General features: G+C 41.7%; 1 protein-coding gene across 1 annotated transcript; it reads left to right on the top strand.

Moving 5' to 3' along the window:
- The first annotated feature begins 1,393 nt into the window (after positions 1-1,393).
- Positions 1,394-15,752, top strand: CISD2 (CDGSH iron sulfur domain 2). The gene is made up of 3 exons (XM_054029573.1): positions 1,394-1,589; positions 12,507-12,721; positions 15,322-15,752. Exons 1-3 carry the CDS (start codon positions 1,487-1,489, stop codon positions 15,409-15,411), a joined length of 408 nt encoding a protein of 135 aa, XP_053885548.1. The 5' UTR covers positions 1,394-1,486; the 3' UTR covers positions 15,412-15,752.
- Positions 15,753-20,132: the final 4,380 nt, after the last annotated feature.

Below are 20,132 nucleotides of genomic sequence, written 5' to 3' on the forward strand. Positions count from 1 at the left end.
GGACTAAATGACTAGGATCAGTTCAACCAAATCTGGGTCTCCCAATTCAAGGCCCCCATTTCATCGCACTCCCCTCCCTCACCCCAACCTGCTTTGCTTTGCCAGTTCTTGGGATGTGGACGTATGAAACACAAATAATTTGTTCAGAACTGGTGTGTGTGTTTGTGGTAAGAGAGTTAGGGGAATAGTGGAGGGAGGAGGTTTTCTGTTAAACAGCAGGAGGGAAGTCAAGTATCAGGGAGTAGCCGTGTTAAGGGACAAGTAGGAAGGACATCCTAATTCTCCCCAGGGATATCAAATTATCAAAGCAAAGCTCTCAGCCCTTATGAAGATGTCACACTCCATGCCACGTGGCATTAGCCCATGAGGCGTTTACATACACAAAGTTTCATCGTATCCCTAATAGGGTGGGTCCCCATGACAAAGAGGGTCATATAAAGGATAAGATGGATTGGTCCTAAAGGGCTGCATGCTTGAATTTTTTTCACTAGTTCTGTAGAGGCAATTTTCTCTGTCAGAATGAACCTAAAGCCCTAATCAGAACTGGAGTTGTGCTAAGCACTATACAATCCCACAGGAAGACATTGTTCCTACAGTGAAACATAGAAGGGAAAAAAAAAGAAAAACAAAGGGTGGGAGGAAGGACCGGCACATAGAAGCCGTGAGATCAGGGTGATGGCAGGTTTGTCTGAATTGCATTTTCTCCGTATGTTCGGTTTTTATCTTACTATATCACTGCTCTTAACTATGTCTTTACATTCACCTGTTTTGTAATTTTATAAAATAATGTTATTACCTCACCATGCCTATTCCCTTTCTACTTTGGCCTCTTTTCGCATTTTAACACCCACTTTACTAACAGAATCTGCTTCATTCACCTTCCAGACCTTTGCTTATGTTACAGTTTAACCCCCTGCAATATTCTGCACAACTGTGTCGATCCAGTTCCGTGATCTGGGGAATTGGGGTGGCATTTCTGCCCTCCCTGAACGCCTCCAGCCCCGCCCCGCCCCGCGGCGAAAGCCCGCTGTCCTCTGCGAGGCCTTCCCCGGGGCGGCGCCCGGAGCTCGCGCTCTCGGTGAGCTCACACCCGCGCCCATCCCAGCCCCACGTCGGGCCGCAGTCCGGCTGCAAACGCTGTATGCAGGCGGGTAGCCCACAAGCACAGCCTCGCTCGTGCGCTTAACGCTCCGCGGGTCCCGACCCACTACGTCACCGCAGGACCCTACAGCGCGCGGGGCTCAGAACCAGGCCCGGCGCCAGCCCGAGCCCCCGACACGCGGGAACAAGAGAAGCACGCCCAGCCCTGAGCGCTAAGGGCAGGCGCTTCATGGGCCCAGTGCCCACGCGCAATGGCCCGCGCCGTCCGCACATGCTCAGTAGCAGAAAGCCCGCTCCCCCCCCCGTTGGAGGAAGGGCACCGTTGTGGCATGACAAGGGAGCGGGCGGGGAGGCCGCCGAGTAGCGCCCCTCCGCCCACGTCGCCATGCCGCTGGAAAGCTTAGCTCGCATCATCAAAGTGCAGCTGCCTGCCTACCTCAAGCGCCTGCCCTTGCCCGAGAGCATCAGCGGCTTCATCAGGCTGACAGGTACCGCGGGCTAGGCCCCCTCTGCTAGCGCCGCCAGGATCCAGCCTTCCCCTATTCCCTCCCCTCCTCCCCTCTCGGCCTTCCTCTCAGCCTATTCCTTCCTCTCCCCCACTTCCCCGGCGTCCCCCCCCGCATCCCTTCCCCTCCCAGCGCCCCATCCAGTTCCTGTGCCCCCACCTCTCGGCCTTCCCCCAGCCCCTCAGCCTATTCCTTCCCTTCCCACCTCATCCCTTCCCTTCCCAGCGCCCCATCCAGTTCCTGTGCCATCACCTCTCGGCCTTCCCCCAGCCCCTCAGCCTATTCCTTCCCCCCCACACACACCTCATCCCTTCCCAGCGCCCCATCCAATTCCTGTGCCATCACCTCTCGGCCTTCCCCCAGCCCCTCAGCCTATTCCTTCCCCCCCACACACACCTCATCCCTTCCCAGCGCCCCATCCAGTTCCTGTGCCATCACCTCTCGGCCTTCCCCCAGCCCCTCAGCCTATTCCTTCCCCCCACACACACCTCATCCCTTCCCAGCGCCCCATCCAATTCCTGTGCCCCCACCTCTCAGCCTTCCTCTCAGCCTATTCCTTCCTCTCCCCCACTTCCCCGGCATCCCCCACCTCATCCCTTCCCCTCCCAGTGCCCTATCCAATTCCTGTGCCATCATCTCTCAGCCTTCCCCTAGCCCTTTAGCCTATTCCTCCCCCCCCCCCCCCCACTTTCCTGGCGTCCCATCCTATTCCTTGCCACTCCCGCTGAGCCCCCAGTCTTCCCCCTGGCCTCTCCATCCCATTCACTTCCTCCCTATCCCATTGCTTTCCCCTCCCACACCTCCCCTGCCTTTCCCCTAGAGCTCCCCTTTCTTGCCCCTGATGGGTGTCCGGAAGGAGGAAGTGAGGCAGCTAACATAACCGGCAAGAGAGTTGCTGATCTCAGTGCCCTCTCCTGCTGGTGGGTGAAAATTTGGCTTTGTGTGCCTTAGTTTCCCTTGACTTAAGGGGGTGCCTGCACTTCTGCCTTGTTTGCTTCACAGTGGCAGACAGAGAAGCAAGTCTGTGGCTAAAATAAAATAACTGCCAGCGGTAAAATATTTACTCTTGCAAAATATTACTTCCCCCAGATCTAGTGCGAGTTGTTCCTACAAGTCTTAAGAATGATTCTGTGGACTGCCAGCCCAGCGCTGCAGCCTCTTCCCTGGATCAAGTTGTGTTCTCTATGCCTCTAATATTACCTCCAGCAAAAGATTTTGCAGTCTGAAAGTGGCTAATAAATCTGATGATGCCTGTGGCAGAATAGACTCCAGCTTGCTTCTCTATAGCTACATGGGCTCTGCCTGGCTCATAGGACAGAAAGCAAGTTTTATCATGAGCCATGACTTGAAGACTTGCAGAGAGTAGTTCTTTTGAGTAAGAAGGGGGTGGATGTTGTTTTACAGGTCTTTTCCAACTGTAACTATACTTTGAAATCTTACACATCACTTTAGCAGCTCTCCCTCAGTTCAGATTATAATCACAGTTCAGCCTGGACTAATTAATCACTTTATAATTGTTAAATATAAGACTTGCACTTTTAACCTTAAAAAAAACCACACACACATTAGGTTCAAAAAATGTCAAAAACAGGCTTAACAAGTTTTTATCTGTTCTATAATTACCAGGCAAAGATTCTTAAACCAGTGTTAAACTGAACCTACTTTAGCAATATCAACTAACAGACTTTGTGCCTGATTTTCATTTACACTGAGGCCCTTTATATTTTGACTGATTTTCATTTACTTCTCAGGCTGTTTTTAAGGCTCCATCTGTAGTTCATTTACAACCAAGTTAGGGGACCTGGTTAACTTGGTTCTGTAACTAGCCTAATGCAGTTGCTGAACACAGAAAACTTTGGAAAAAAAAAAAAAAAAAAAAAAATCTTAAAAACAACTGTTTAACAGAGCACCCTTTAAATAGTATGTTACTTTTTTTTAAAAAAAGTATTTCTTTAAAATGTTATGGAAAGGATTTTCTGCTCCCCTGGTGACTTTTTTTTTTTTTATAAGTGTCTCCTTAGCAAGGGAAATAGGGAAAATAACCATACAAAGTGCTGTCAATTGCACAAAGTGAACTAACTGAAAAAAGAGAGATTTTTCCCCTCCTAATTTTGTACCTACTACAATTATGTTTTCCAACAGAATTGTGATTTTTCACGTTTGTGTCCCATTAAGATCCCAACTATGTTACAAATCAGAACTATTTGAACCGGTTTCTAGATGCAGTTGTAGTGTGGATAGGACCTCAAGTATCATATTGTTTTAGCTAGCATGGTTTGTTTGGGGACATAAAAAAAATTAAATATAAGAATCATTGCTCTGGCAGGGTAAAAGGTCCTTTAAAAGGTCCACTTGTTGGAGGTGGTTTAATTATGCCGATGGGAGAGCTCTCGCCCATCGGGATAGAGCAGCTACACGAGCGATCTTACTGTGGCACAGCTGCATCCGTACAGCTGTGCTGCTGTAAGCTCACTAGTGTAAACATGGCCTTAGTGTCTTCTTGCTTCAGCCATCTGAGCTCATACATTTATGTAACTGAGGAGGTATGAAGTCTACCTGTATATTCATACACACCACATCTATCTTTAAGTGCACAACTGACAGCATAAGGGAATACACTACTTTTAGTGCTCAATCCTGCAGTTTCAAACATTATAATTATTAAACATGAGCTTTTAAAAACTTAGCAAAGTACTTACTGGTCACTAAGGTCAGTTAGCATACCAACTTTGAAGTTTCAAGCTTCAGTCATGTGAGTTATTCTGAAAAAGGTAATCAAAACTTTTTTTAAGAGTGAGGTGCGGAGGGGAGCTGTTTACCCTAAACAAAATCCTTTCAGCTAATTGATTTGAAACTTAGAATACAATAATTTATCACCTCTGGGAGGGGCCAGTCATGTGACATGTCAGTCCCAAAGGTGAATGTTTCAGAAACTAATAAACATAGGTAGAAGAGGGGATTAGAATGGAAACTGCTTTGTGATTGCTATAGGAATTTGGTGACAATTTCTTAGCTGAAAAATTCCAGAAGTCCTGTACGTTCACTGGCTCTGGTACTTACTGATTTAATGAACACTTGAACAATCAAGTATAGTGAAAGTATGGATGCAGATACAAAATGCAGTCAGAAATACATGGCTAACATTCCAAATCTGGACACAAGATTCATTTCTGCAGTATTTAATAGGCTGGTGTCCATTGTCACACTTAAATGTCTTTTCTCTAAGATGTAATGTATGCATCATGTTGATAGCACTACATTGAGAAAAACAGCCAAGAATGCTATGGGTGCAAGATTGAAGTATTTCAGTGTTATGGCACACAACAAACTTAATGAGTCTTTTTCAAGAGCATCCTCCTTGAAATAATATTCTCTTGGCTCACAGCCCCCTTTTTTTTTCTTAGCAGCAGCTTGACCTAACAGCACATGATTGATAGTATGACATTGCTAGACTAGACGCGATAAATCGATCCCCACTGGATTGATCGCTGCCCGTCAATTCAGCCGGTAGTGAAGACATACCCTTGGTTTCCTGACATGCTTTTAAAGTCTTTGGCTCTGATCTGTGCTGACAAATCCTTTTAACCTTGTAAAGTTACATTCACTTCAGTGGCGCTGCACGTGGGCAAAAGGGTCTGCCCGCCTAGATCAAATGGCAAGAACCTTAAGTTATTCAAACAGCAGCTGTAATGTGGGCATGTTGAATAATAAGTTTTGAAGTACTAAATTTATACAGCAACACACTCTACTACATTGCTTTATGGAATCATTTAATGATGGGACAAGTTTGCCTGCTTCTTCCAAAAAGTCGCTCAACAAGAATACAGCCAAATCAGGGGTTATATGGTGCCAAAACTGCTCTTGAACTGAGTAATCAGCAGGAATTTTCACTTAATTTTTAGCAGATGCTGCTTTTTGACTAGAGCTCATTTAAAAAGACACCTTCGAAGTGTTTCCCTAACTCTTGAAAAAATAACCCCTTGAAGTGTGAAACAGACATCTGGTTACTTCTTGAAATATTTCTTCTTTTGTTGAATTTTTCCTCCTGAAGGGAGTTGGAGACTAAGGACTTGTCTGCACTAGGAAGTTGTACCACTTTACAATCCAACAGCAAACCAGAATAGTTAAATTCTACAATCCAGGAAACTATATGTTCTGGACAGTGCCTGCTCTAAGCACTGTGGCAGCTGTAATTCAATAAGTTACTGATTAAGAACTAAAAGATTACAGTATACTAATACAACCATATTTTGTACAAAGCAGATTAAATATACAAGCATTTTCTAGGACATTTGCTACTCTTTGTATTGTATTACAGTCCCTGTTTGTTGTTCTCTTGTCCCTAACCTGCCTACTTTTCTGTCTGTCCTTAAGTCATGAGCACCTAGGAGAAGGGTTTGTCCCATCTTGAATGTCTGGGAAGCGGCTAGCACTGGTAGCTAGTAGGCACTAGTGATTAGTTGTTAGCATTGTAGGTACTACAATAATAAAATCACAACATTTATATAATTGTTGTAGGTGTGTTTACCATTTTACAAAACATTTGTAGACAAGATCATTGCCTTGAATATTATGCAGTGTAACTCAAAGTATTCACACAGTAACAGCTCAAATTCAAGACAAGGAAGGAGATATTATAGAACATATCAAATGAATTATGGTCAATGAAAGATGACTATACAGCACAGAAGTGTACAGTTAAAATTTTATTTATTACTAATATTTACTACTATAAATGAAAGAGAATGAATGTTCTTTGGCAGCCTCAAATGAAAATTTACAAACTTTGATTTAGTTTGTTTCCTGGCTGTGAAAGAAGGGAAGTAATTTAAAAATATTATTTGTACTGAGTGAGCATCTACTTGGCCATCAATCAAGGATCCGGGACCTGTGCTATGCACCATACTCACTGAGCACACATTTGTTTGAGTGTCGATCTTGTAGTCTCAAGCAAAAGCAAGCCTGATTCCAGAATCAGGGTTGGCCCTAAAATAATATTTGGCTATTAGAACTTTTCTTCTTTTGCATCCCTAAGTTTAATTAGGAAAAACTGTTTCCAAGTAAAAGCTCTTACCTTATCAATCACAGAGAAAGAGGGGGAAAACACAGGGTGGAGAGCAGCATCTTACATACTGGTTGATAAAAATCCTGGGCCCCCTCTATGCTAGAAACTGAACCATTTTTTGAGATCTGATGTCAGTCATGGCCACTCTCTGATGGCTTATGTTGACAGGACAAACTATACTCAATACAATATACAGAACCACAATTCACCGAAAGTACAAGCATCAAGGGTTAGCAGGGAGGAAGGGAACAATGTTTGGAATTGGGTTTCAGACACTTCCTTCTAGTATTGTCACACCCTTAATGTTCAAAAGTCTCTACCTCTTACTTTCTTGCCGTGGCTGCCTCTTCCCCCCCCATTCCTGTGTGTTTGTTCACATCTGTCATGCTGAAATGTACAGTACTGTCTCATGATGATCATGCTTTTTATGCTGGCAGTATAAATATATACAATATATAGACAACCTTTATCTGTACATCAAAATGACATGTTCATGAGTGAGGTAAGATAAACGTCAAATTCCCTGTAGGAATTACATGCTGATTATATTTTAATTTTTCAGTGGAGGGCCACAGGTACAATGTTAGTAACCTAAGCAGAATCCCATACAGGAAGAGGCCACTTTTATGAAGCCTCTCTTACAAATGTTTGAGCCACCTCTGTTCAGAATATATGCTCCTGTAGTTGCTGTGAAAGAGTGTGTGGGGTGATGGGGAGGGAATAGAGAAGGCAGGGGCACATTGAGAAGTAGCCTCCACAGACCACTTGAGTGAATCTCTGACCTTGTCATCTTACATAGTAGTGTGACAAGCTGCATGTGGATCTAATAGGGGATTTGGGGTTTCTTAATTTATTAAACTGTGATCCAACACTGACAGGACTATCTGTTCTTCCTGCTCCACCTAACTTGCCGAGTTATCTAGTGGGAATCTGAAATTAGAGTTTTTTTGTGTTTAGAGTGCGTGGAAGTGAGAACTCGTTGACTGAATCTGTAAAAACAGGAAGCAGTACAATCATCTGTTAGAAAAAGCCCCCTGCTAGTTAACTTTGAGGAGAATGTAATTCAGGAAGTAACTTCTGAATTTGCATAGAGCCTGGAGTCACTGAAAATCCTAATGCAATAGCACGTTGCATGCTGAATGGTGGATCGTTCATACACATTTAGTGTTTTAACTTACTGATGAGCTGCTCTGTAGCCAGTTGGAATAGAAAGTGGTGTAATAATTACAGTAGTAAGTAAGCACCTACAAGTGCATACATAATTTAGTTTTTGAAACTGATATTAGAAAGTATCAGAGGGGTAGACATGTTAGTCTGGATCTGTAAAAAGTGACAGAGTCCTGTGGCACCTTATAGACTAACAGAAGTATTGGAGCATAAGCTTTCATGGGTGAATACCCACTTCGTCAGACGTATTCACCTACGAAAGCTTATGCTCCAATACTTCTGTTACTCTATAAGGTGCCACAGGACTCTTTGTCGCTGATATTAGAAAGTAATTAAAAAATGCAACAAAGCTACCTCTACTGCTCAGTTTTTCTATGAACATCAGTTTTGTATTAAAGAACCACTCTAGCTGACAAACTCCTTCCACCTGATTTTTTTTTCTTTTCCAAATGAGAGGGAGAGGACAGAATATCAGCTGCAGGAAGCTTCAATGTACGCTGTGGCCATTCACTTGAATTAGGCTGTCACTGTCAGGGTTCCCTTTCTGTTTACATCTAATAAAGGTCTTGTTACTATCAGGGAACTTAAAGTGTGAGTATGGAAAAAAATGAGTGGACATCTACTTCCCAGAAACTGGCAAGGGGAAAAATAGGGAGAGGGGCAACACCCTGGTAAGAGGCCTATGCCCCAGCTTCTTGGGCGAGAGTTACTCCTAGACACTCTCCAGGGACTCCACTTTTTGGATTGGTCATTGGTTAGTAGAAGTGTAAGTTTGAAGACTCACCCCTTTCTGATTGACTCACTGATTGACTCACTCTCTTCCTTCCCTTCTCTTGTGTTCTTTTGAGGTACAGAGATTTGTCTTTGTTACTCTACCCCTTTCCCACCCTCTATTTTTGGGTGCCCTCAGAAATAGCTCCAGTGATTTGCCCTGATGCTCAGCATTCCCAAGCAATAGCACTGTGAAATTGGCTTGATTCTTATGTTTGTGTTGTCCACAGAATTCCGCATAGCATCAGTAAGCAGAATTTTGTTAATTTTGTTGGATCTGCTTCAGAAAGCTAGGTGTAGCCACAGAGGCAGGGGAGCTGTTTGTAGGCTCAGAAAGACATTATTTGCATGAGCTCAAATTTGAAATGTCAATTTTTCAAGCCATATCAAAGGGTATCCCCGTGGAAGTTCTGTGGCAATATTTTGTATCATGAGTCAACTTTGTTTTGATTCGCTGGAAAGCCTCCAGGTCCCATGTAAATATACTGCAGAAGTCATTGGCTAGTGAAGCTAAAAACCCTGTGCATTTTGCTACCACAGTACAAATAATAAATAACGGCTTCCTATTCTGGTTGTTACTTGTCTTCTCTCTGTTTCTCCTCTCTGTGGGTTTGTACCCAGGTGGGCTGAGACTTTGTTCCTCAGTCATGCCTACCAGATCAGCTATTATGTCTTTGAGCTTGGCTTGAGGTTCTCCGTGCTATGTTAAGATGTCAATCACTATTCAAAAATCTATTTAATGCCATTTGATTCTAATGGTATTTTTAGATGAGGCCCTTCTTCTCCCTGTGTGTTTAGTCTTATTAAGTGTGCTACATGTTTTGTAAGTGCCCTACTTTGGTCTGTAGTGCTCCCAAGTGTGCATCTTATCTGTCTTGGAGCTCTGAGAAGATCTTACAGATTTGGGGAGGCCAGGTAACTCACCTTCTCTGCTAGTGGGTCTACTGAATATGTGACTTGAAAAATTATTTCAGGGGAGAGAATCTTTTCTTATGTTAATTGCATTCTCACTAAATGTACCTTCACAAGTTAAAAAATGTATTAAAATCCTTTAAGTGGTGGTTTGATTTCCGAATCTTCATGTGCTGGAACAAAAGCTTTCCATACAGCATTGTGTCGTATGTGTAACACCTGCTGTGTCAGCACACAACATGGTTAAGGCATAATTCCTATCTGCAAAACCTGACCACAGGATCACTTACTTCCTAAGAAAGTTCTTGAGACCTTATTTTCAGGATGCATTGTTTCTGCTATTGGCGATTGAAAGAATAGAGGAGGTTATGCCAGATTATCCTGGAACAGTGGTTGAGTCCACAAGGTACCACTACTTTAATCTAGGGTGACCAGATAGCAAGTGTGAAAAATCGGGACGCAGGTGGGGGGTAATAGGTACCTATATAAGAAAAAGCCCCCCAAAATCGGGACTGTCCCTATAAAATCGGGACATCTGGTCACCCTACTTTAATTAGATACACTTGAGAGGTTTGCTTCTCCAGCTAGGTCATTGGTTCTTGCCATACATACTCTGAGCCCAGTCCTTTGAGGTTCTGGGCACCCAACTCCCACTGGGTCAGTCAGAATTGGATGCTCTACACCTTGCAGGATTAGACCTTCTGATGCAATTCAGCTCTGGACAAGCTGACTGGAAAGACTTCTCTACTGAAATATTAATGCAAATTTGGATTTTAAACAAAGATTCACTCAGTTTTTCTGCCGATTTCCCTGCAAAATGAGGGTACTCAAGACTTCTCATAGCTGTCACTGATGCTAATGACAAGAACAGACAAGCTATCAGCAACTGGTGTCTAGGACATATAATACTCTACAACATTTACAGATATTACCGTGAATACTTCAGAATTTAGTACTGTGGAGAACTCAAAAGTTTTTTTGAGTGTGGGACAATGGGAAAAGTCAGAGGTAACAGAAATTTCTAGATAGTATTGCAGGAGCTGATGTTAGCAAATTCTATGAGAAAGCAAACTAAGAGTGACTCTTGCAGTTGGAGTGCAGAAAGACTGTGCTTCCAGTCAAAATTCTATACTGAAGTTGGGTACTTCTCCCTTTGGCAGTTTATATGCCTCTTTCACACAAGCCGTGGTACTTTAAATGCTCATTGTCATTCTCCTAGGTAGCATACATTAAGGAGGGCTTTTACTTCAAAGGCTAAGAAATGAATAAAGAGTGAATAAATATCACCATGCAGCACTTTCATTGTTACATACTTTCCCAAACAGAATTCATTTCAGAAGAGGCATGGCATTCGGAGTTGTGAAAGTACATATGCATGTTCTTTTCTTTTAATAATCTGTTTACCACAAATGCAACCCTGTTGTACAGAATAAAAAAACCTGCTGCATCTTTTTGGGTTACTTGAAGCTTTTAGGACAAAAAATACTTCTCATCTTCGGTTTGCTATATTACATTTCCCTTCTTTTAATCTTGAAACACAAACTGTAGAACACATCTAGCTATATTTTGGCCCTAAGCCCATTTAAAGAGGAACTTGGTTTGAATGCAAACAGCAAGATAATTGGGTACTGTCTTCTTTTACAAGGAGTTTATGTAATAGTTTGGGCTCCATGACCAGCCTATTCAAAAATTCTCTTTATTTAAAAAAATATTTTAAGCGTACTTCCCTCTTTGAGGATTAAAGTGTAAATCCAAATAACAACCAAGAATTAATATTCTGCTTCCGCATAGCTCATTTCATCAGAGTCTGAGGGGAAGCACCTTAGCAGGTTCTATTGAAGTCAATGGAGCAATGACAATTTACACCACTTGAGGCTCTGCTCCTGTATATGTCTTGTAAAGGTTAATATATACCCCCATTTTACTGGTATACGTGGATGCTTTAGAATGATGCAAGAGGGGAAGTGGGTCTTGAGAGCATACTTAGCGCAAATAGAATACTGAGGAAACTTAAAACAAGTTCTTCAGTGTATGCTCAAGTGGCAATTTTCTGTGGCTTATATATGTTTACTTGGCCAAATCCAGATGGGTTTTCGTGGGGACAGCAAAAGAGACCTGTCTGGTTTCAAGAGCCTCTGTCTGCCAAATGGTAATATCCTGCTCCAAAGTCTTGAGGCCCTCGAGCTCTTAAAAAAAATAAAAATAAATAAACATTGGCAAAACGACTTTTTTCCCCCCATTAACTTCCTTCTTAGAAATGGTTGTACCATTTCCACTGATTTTTTTTAAGATTTCAACCTGAAGATAACACCAGCCATGGAAAAACTTCAGACCCAATGGTTAAAATTTGCTGAAGTTATAAGTAATTGAAAACACAGGGTGATAGGAAATCTTAGGCAACCTTAACCTATACATGCACATGTATGTAGAAGTTTAAGCCTGATGCAGTGTAGAAGAGGAATCAATGGAGAGATCCAAAATAGGATTCACACTCAAAGAAGAACCCTTAAGAATGCTCACTCAAATTAGCCTCTGGCCGTTTTCTAACAAACAACACATGTTGTTAGCAGTTCCTCTTATATTTGTTAGAAAATGATCCAAAAGGTAATTTGAGTGAGCAGGTAAAGCATTAGGGAGCCTTTGTTTAGTGTGAATCATGGTTTGGATCTCTACGCTGATTTCCCCTTCCTCTACTGCATCAGTCTTAAACTATGAGTGAGAATCTGGCCCCATTGAGATCAATGGGAGTTTTGCTCTGGACTTCTCTGGAGCCAGGAGTTTACCCTTTGTTCTGTCTCCAGAAACCTATGTGCACCTCCTCTATTTTCCAGTCTCTCTTCACTAGTCCACTCCATCTGTTAGCCTCCATGCCCTACTCATTCTAAATCAAATAGGAAGAGCTGCTTCTGTGCCATTTGAGTGTAACTGATGCTGAAATCAGTTCACAACCCTAGTGCTCTATATAAGTCTAGTGTGTTCTTTAGTTTCAGAATGGCTGCGGTTATTGCCGTTCCTGGGTGTCCTGGCACTACTTGGATACCTGGCTCTTCGTCCATTCCTCCCCAAGAAGAAACAGCAGAAGGATAGCTTGATTAACCTCAAGATCCAGAAGGAAAATCCCAAAGTAGTAAATGAAATAAACATTGAAGATCTGTGCCTCACTAAAGCAGCTTACTGCAGGTGTTGGCGTTCTAAGACGGTAAGGTGCTTTATAGCAACGCCATAGGGCTATGCAGTTAACTTCTTATTGTCAGTTCTGCTTTCTGTGAATTGGAGCACATTACTCCCACCCTGAGGCTGGACAGGTTCATGGGTTCTCTAAGAGTTGTGCAGTTCTTTTTCTCCACTCTAAACCTATGCAGGAGAGCTTAGAAACCTACAAGCCACATGATGGTCTGTACTGTGCACAGTCCTGGACCTATGAAACTTTCCCAATGGAATGTTTTGTTAAAACAGATCCTTTTATACAAAACGTTTAAATGAAACAGCATTTTCCAATGGGGATGCGGGGGGAAAAGGTTTCATCAAAACTTGACCAGCTCTGGAATGAACCTTAAAGTACATTGGGTGCCTCTGGATTTAGCTGCTCCTCCATTGGGCTATTTTGTCATGGAGAAAGCTTTATTTTTTTTTTTAAATACATTTTGTAGCTCGGAACAAATGTTCTTAATGCTTTATGCTTCTGTATGGAGTTTAATTCCTCAGCAGCAGCAGTCTTCTGACTGACCAGTGCCATATAGGGAAGATAGGGATTGCTAGGATGTTGGAAAAGAACAATAGCAGCAAACTTAAAAAAAAATTCTTTGTAAAATGCTCTTAAACTCCACCCTGATGCAACATGCTGTCTTTGGCACATTTAAATGGGTATGTATACAATAACTCCTCATTTAACGTTGTCCCACTTAACATTGTTTCAGCGTTACATCCCTGCTCAATTAGGGAACTTGCTCGTTTAAAGTTGTGCAATGCTCCCTTGTAACGTCGTTGCTCTTCCACAGAATCTTACAAGTAGGCAGCCAAACGACATTATAAGGGAGCATTGCACAAGTTCCGCTTCTCTGCCTCCGCCGCACCCCCCACCACCAACTGTTTGGCGGCGCTTAGGACTTTCTGGGAGGGAGGGGGAGGAGCGGAGATGCAGGGCTTCCCCGCTCCTGCCCCTCCCTCCCAGAAAGTCCTAAGCACGAAGTGCTGGGAGGGAGGGGGAGGAATAGGGAAGCCCTGTGTCTCCACTCCTTCCCCTCCCTCCCAGAAAATCCTAAGGCTGTTTGGCAGCGCTTAGGACTTTGTGGGAGGAGGGATGTGGCGTGCTCCAGAGAGGAGGTGGAGTGAGAGTGGGAAGGGGGGTGGGGGGTGGGAAGAGGGCGGCCTGGAGTGGAGCGGGGACAGGAAGAGGAGGGCCTGGAGCATTCCCGGCAAAATCCGAGCCTGTTCTCGGGGGAAGCTGCCGCTGCTGCTGCAAAGGTGCTTTCTAGTGTCTTTGCCTGCAGCAGGCTGTGTCTGTGTGGGATAAGCCAGGGGCACTTCCCAACCACAGTACAGTACTGTACAGTATCCAGTATAATGCCTTTTGTCTGCCCCAAAAAAATTTCCTTGGAACCTAACCTCCCGCATTTACATTAAATCTTACGGGACAATTGGATTCGTTTAACATTGTTTCACTTAAAGTTGCATTTTTCAGGAACATAACTACAACGTTAAGTGAGGAGTTCCTGTACTGTGCAGAAAAAGGGTATCTAGTCTAAAGCTGCCCAGACTTTAATTCTGAGAGCTACTTTGTTAACTGGCTGGAAGTGAAAGGACTTTTAACTTGTCTATTAAATATACAACACAATCATAATCTTGTATCCCTATCTCCTCTGAGAAATTAAGATTAATTGCTACTTATTGGTCAGAATCAAATCTGCAGCTGGGTCACATTGTCCCTTATCCTTTAGCTTCATGGAAGGAGTGGCAACAGCTCTCATTTAGGGGAGGATGTGTTGCATTTGGTTCTTAAGCAGTGGTTCCCAAACTTTAACAACCTGTGAACCCCTTTCACTAAAATGTCAAGTCTCACGAACCCCCTCCTAAAAATGAATATTTCCAGGGATTTTCTCCTTTACCTGAGTATAAAATTATAAAAGCACGGATCTTGGAAATATAAAATTTGTTTTTATGACATGCTTATTACACATTATTAATTTATTTATCATTACAGTATTTTTATTACATTATGAAAACAGCAACACTCTCCCAAGATCTCACTTTCGTAGCTGAGGAGTTCTTCCTACATAAGCATTCAGGTCTTGAGCAGTCCAGGCAAAAACACATTACAACAACATTTAAAGTTGTTCTTCATAATAATTTTTAAAACTAATACTAGCTGCCTATTTAATTTTAAAAACAGCAAAAAAATATCCACCTCCCTTTCCATTTCTTATAAGGAGTCTTGAATCCTCCTCAGTGTGATAGATATGCTTGCTTTGAGCTGCTTAGCTCTTGGAAGTCCAGGGGCTCCAGGCTGCTGCCTGGGGTTCCTAGGGACAACTCTGTCCTCCTTTAGGGAATTTTTTCCCCAAGAACCCCCTGTAACATTTCACGAACCCCAGTTTGGGAACCACTGTTCTTAAGTTACACTCTGAGCATTTCTGACCTATAGGCTTTTTTGTTGTCATTTGAGTTGGAGTCTTGATCTCATTCCAACAATATGGATTATCCTCTACACAAACGACCATCACTTGTTTTAGTTGCTTGCAGAACTCTTACTAACCACAAAAGCTGTACAGTAAATACACTAATCATTCTTGTCTTTTCCAGTTCCCTGTCTGTGATGGCTCTCACAACAAACACAATGAATTGACAGGCGATAATGTGGGTCCACTAATACTCAAGAAGAAAGAAGTATAGAGAATCTCTAATCCATTAAATCACGACTGATGTGAAGTCATTTATACACTTGTAATTGCAGGACACAATGTTTTATGTACGTTGTGGCATTTTTAGTCTAATGGTGGCTGTAGATTTCCTTTTGGTTTAACCTATAGTTACAGGCAAGTGCTAGACCTAGGTCTGTGATTTGATACTTTGTATGGTCTGAAGAATCATGTCTTGTGTAAAACTGTAAAGTAAACATCTTTGTAAATAGGCCTTTTTATCTGAACACAATGACCACTCCCAATCTTACAATTAAATCTTTTCAGTATGAACGTGATGTAATAAAAAACATACTACTCGTAAAGGGCCAGATATATATCTTTCCATTGCTTTTATTATAGGCGGTGATGCTTTTAAGGAAGAATGAAGACTGCTTTTCGGGGGGGGGGGGGGGGGGGGAGGAGGAAGGGAATCCTATTTTTGTCCTACTTAGTGAGCCAGATCTTCAGCTGGTATAACACAGCTCCATGGACTTCAATGGAGCTATTTTAGTTTACACCAGCTGAGGATTTGGCCTAATGTGTGTAATTGACTAACTCTTCTTTTTGCCATACCAATCCTTCCACCCTGACCTGCTGCACAAAATATAATGTAAGATGTAGCCATGTCAGAGGAACAAAAAATTGTTCCAAAGAGTATGGAAAAAGAGAATAGCCAACATTATAGAAGCAGATAGTCTGTATTCTGATGGCCGGAGGGAGTACAGATCAGTTGATTTGTGCAGTAATCCTAGACTGTCTTCAAATTAAGTCACAGTTGAGGTTAGCCAGCGATACTTACAGTACACCCTTATTTCAGGACTCCAAACAGTTTGCCCCTTGCAGATAATTCTTACGCTCATGATGCACTTTTACCCAATATGAAAGTCCCAGGGACGGAGCAGGGTCCACTGTTTAAATCACAGAACTGGATTCAAGGTGTGATCTTTATTCCTGTCTTTACTACTACATCACCCAGGATAAGTCACAACTTCCCTGTGTCACCGTTTCATCTATCAGTCTTCAATAAATAATTCTTACCTAGCCCACAATGCTTATCAAAAGCTTTGATCCGTCAGTGAAATGCACTACAGGTCAGTTGTTCAAAGCCTAAAGAAAAACTTAACAGATGACAGTGCCACAATCTGCATTCTACAGAGTTAGACATTAAGGCCCCCTTCATACTAGTGATTTTTTTTCACCATTAACACCAATTTACCTGAACCAGTGCTAGTAAACTTGGAAGCCCAAGTGCAGGCAGCCTAATGACTGCCAACACCATCCTCAACCTCATGTCAGAGAAATACTGCATTCAGACAGCAGCTTATCTACACTACAGCTTCTCCAATGGTGGGGGAAAATTTTTCCAATGTTTCTAATGTAAACTTAGGCCCTGTCTATAACAGGTGTTGCATTTCTAGATTTAGTGTGAGGTGCCAAAAGGGCCTGGCTGTACTAGAACATATGGCATTTTATAGGACAGTGTTTATAAAATGTTGGGACACTATGGTGTTAACATACTTGGTCTACCAAACCATATAATGGAACTGGAGTACATACCCACTAAGGTTTTAATACTGTTACATAATCTAGTTTGGACTTGTCCTGATAAAAGCAAGGCCAAATTGTGTCACGAGTACTGTGGAGTTAGAACATGGTGATATTTCTAGTGTAGAGGAACCTTAAGATTACTATGTATATTGCCTGTCTACTTTAGTTAAAAGGATCACTATTGAGTCAACAGTGGAGAATTGTTCTATAAAAGTAATAAAATAATTTGAATTGAAATCTTTAAATCAAATCAAGATTGGGCTTGAACTAGACTATAGCTTTTAGAGAGACACTTAAGTTATTGGGCTTGATGGAAGAATTACTGGGTGAAATTCATGGCCTGTATTGTTTAAAATGGTGTTTTCCACCCTTAAAATCCGCAAGCTATCAAAAGAGGCTGGTTACATTATACAAGTCCATTTGCACTTCCAGCTTTTATCTAGTAACTCAAAACTTTTGCATCCAAGTAATTTGATTTACTCATTTGTGAGAAGTACACCGTATGCATCAATCCACTCTTTGTAATGAAGATTGAGGTAGAGTACAAGAAGCACAAAGTTAGTTGGGTTTTTCCTCAAAAGGCTCACCTGAAGGAGAACAGCAGTAGCAAACAACATGCACTTAATGCAATTGCACATTAAAATAACTTAAATACATGACAAAATACTTTTGCCTCTTGGCTGTCAGTTGAGGTTGCTGAAGTATCTTTAATATCTAAACCAGTTAGAAGTCTGGCCCCTGAACACGTATAGACTGTTTTTCTTGATTTTTCTTTTTAAAAACAGCACAAGGCAGAAGTATTTGACAAGCCACTTCTTTGCTCCTTCCAGCAGCACAAAGCTTTATTCTGAGTATTGCACCTGTACCATATGCAGGCAGTGCATGTGAAAGCAGCAGTCCATCTCATTTCGTTTCCACTTCCTTTTCTGGCTGCTTCTATTGCCATTTTAATTCAGCAAGATACTAATAAAGTTAAGCTCTGAGGAGACATTTCAAATCCATAAATCTTTATGGATTTTGAAATGCAAGAGACTGCCTCATCTGTCCTGGTTCAAATCCCATTGAAATCAATGGGAAGGCTTCAGTGGGTTTTGGATCAAGCTTATTAGACAAGAGACCTTCAAATCAAAAGTATACATGCTTGCATGTATTCCTGAACTTGCAAACATGTCATTTTGGTTCTGCAAATGTATAGCCAACCAGACAACTACAAATCTAAAAGAAAGAAAGTTCACAATATTTGAAGATAGTCTTTAGACAGTTTTGGTGTGAAAGCTTCACTGTTGAAAAACCCGAACGAGGAATGATTTCACGTTAGTGCATCAAGTTTAACAGAGGGCTTTCTGATTCAACCTACTACCACCTGGAGGTTGAAATATAAATGCACCAGTGCAACATGAAGGCTAATGGTATCAAATGCATCAGCCGGCTCAGGAAGCCTGTATTGAAGGGGACAACAGTAGCACTGCCACACATTACACCTCTTGTTCTTTTTAGTGTGTTGCAGCTAGATCTCTACAACTCCAGCTTTGTCCTATTTCTTCAAGACATTTTATCAATTAGAACCATTAGTGTTGCCATACCATCTACCCAGATCCATCTGTTCCCGTACCTAATCCTTCCTATTGCAGAGACCAGTACTGGGTTCTTCAGCTGCAGGCAATGCAGACCATAAAGTACCTAGTTAAAATGCTGTTTCTGGGCAGATGTGGGTTGGAGGAAAAATCCTTCTTGACCCTTTGACAAACAGTTTCCATCCCCAAGCATGAGACTGGGATGCTCTTATTTTAGCATGAGTAACTACAAGCATTATGAATTATACATTCTTTAAGTCTACGATGCACAAGGGAACTGATCTTGGCCCCCTGAAGTCAATGGGAGCGGGATGAGGATCAAATCTGAAACCTTACTGCAAAGATAGGAAAAGCCACCTTTCCAATTTCCCATTAGAATATTAGGTGGTTAGCTCTGTCTATTATTAAAGTCGTCATATTTGAACATTGTTTGTGTTCTCTTCTACTGAACTCAGATGCCTTACAAATAGACTAAACAAAACAAAATCCTCATAGTAAAATTAAAATTGGTTATTACTAGTAAAATGCTTTTAATTCTAAACCTTAATGTAGTGACATATTACATATCTTTAAATATTTTAAAAAACAAAATACAAAAGGTTATAAAAATGATTTGTGCTTCTTTGGTAAAAATATTAAAACCTTTTATAAATATTATAAATATATTATAAAGTTATAAATATGCTTTGTAATCTTAAATCAGTCACCACCAAAAGCTATCAATCTGACAGAAAAAAAAGACAAGTAATTCCTATATTGATATCACTGCCACAATTACAGAGCTTTGTAAATGCCAGCAGTTCACATAGCTGATTGCTGTTTTCCTGTATTCTGTCCTAATGTAGCCCTGAACATACATCAACCCACTGCAGAATATCAAGAGCACACCACGCTGTCAAACATCAGGTTTAGGCGTTTTCTTATTCGGCTTCTATAATTTCACCTGCATACGTTGCTTTTACACTTTCATATAGTAAGTTTGCATCATAAAACTCCATTGTATTTTATTTTAATTGCACATTCATTTTATTTGCGGGGAACACAAGATGGCATGGTATGCTGTAAAAGGCTTTACTGACCTAAGCTTGCCTGCATACAAATGGCAGAGCAATGAGTGAGTTATGTAAATAACCCCAGCAACCTCAATAAAACCTTGATACCACGTATCAGCATTATGTACTCTGTAAACGTAACATACTATAAATAACTATTGTAGAAATATTGAAAGGATTTTTAAAACTATTATTGGGATTATGACATTAATCCCTTTGTTGGCAAAACCTAGTTTTAGGCCTGTGCTTGAGGCCAATTCTATTCAGCAAAGCACTTAAGCACATACTAAAATTAAGTATGTGCTTAAGTGCTTTGCTGAATGTGGGCATTAGTTACCGTGAGTCCAGCTATACAGGACTCAGAGGGAAAGTGCAGGCTTAGAACATGAGCCTATGTTCCACCTTTTATCTCCTTTCATTTCACTTGACACTACTGGGGGATGCCACAAGAAGGCAGAGACATGTCCCTCCACAACTCGCCATGACTGACTTCATGACATGGTTTTGCAGCAGCTGTTCATACACTCATGTCCACTTCT

This window comes from Malaclemys terrapin, chromosome 5 (assembly GCF_027887155.1).
Source record: "Malaclemys terrapin pileata isolate rMalTer1 chromosome 5, rMalTer1.hap1, whole genome shotgun sequence".
NCBI lineage: Eukaryota > Metazoa > Chordata > Testudines > Emydidae > Malaclemys > Malaclemys terrapin.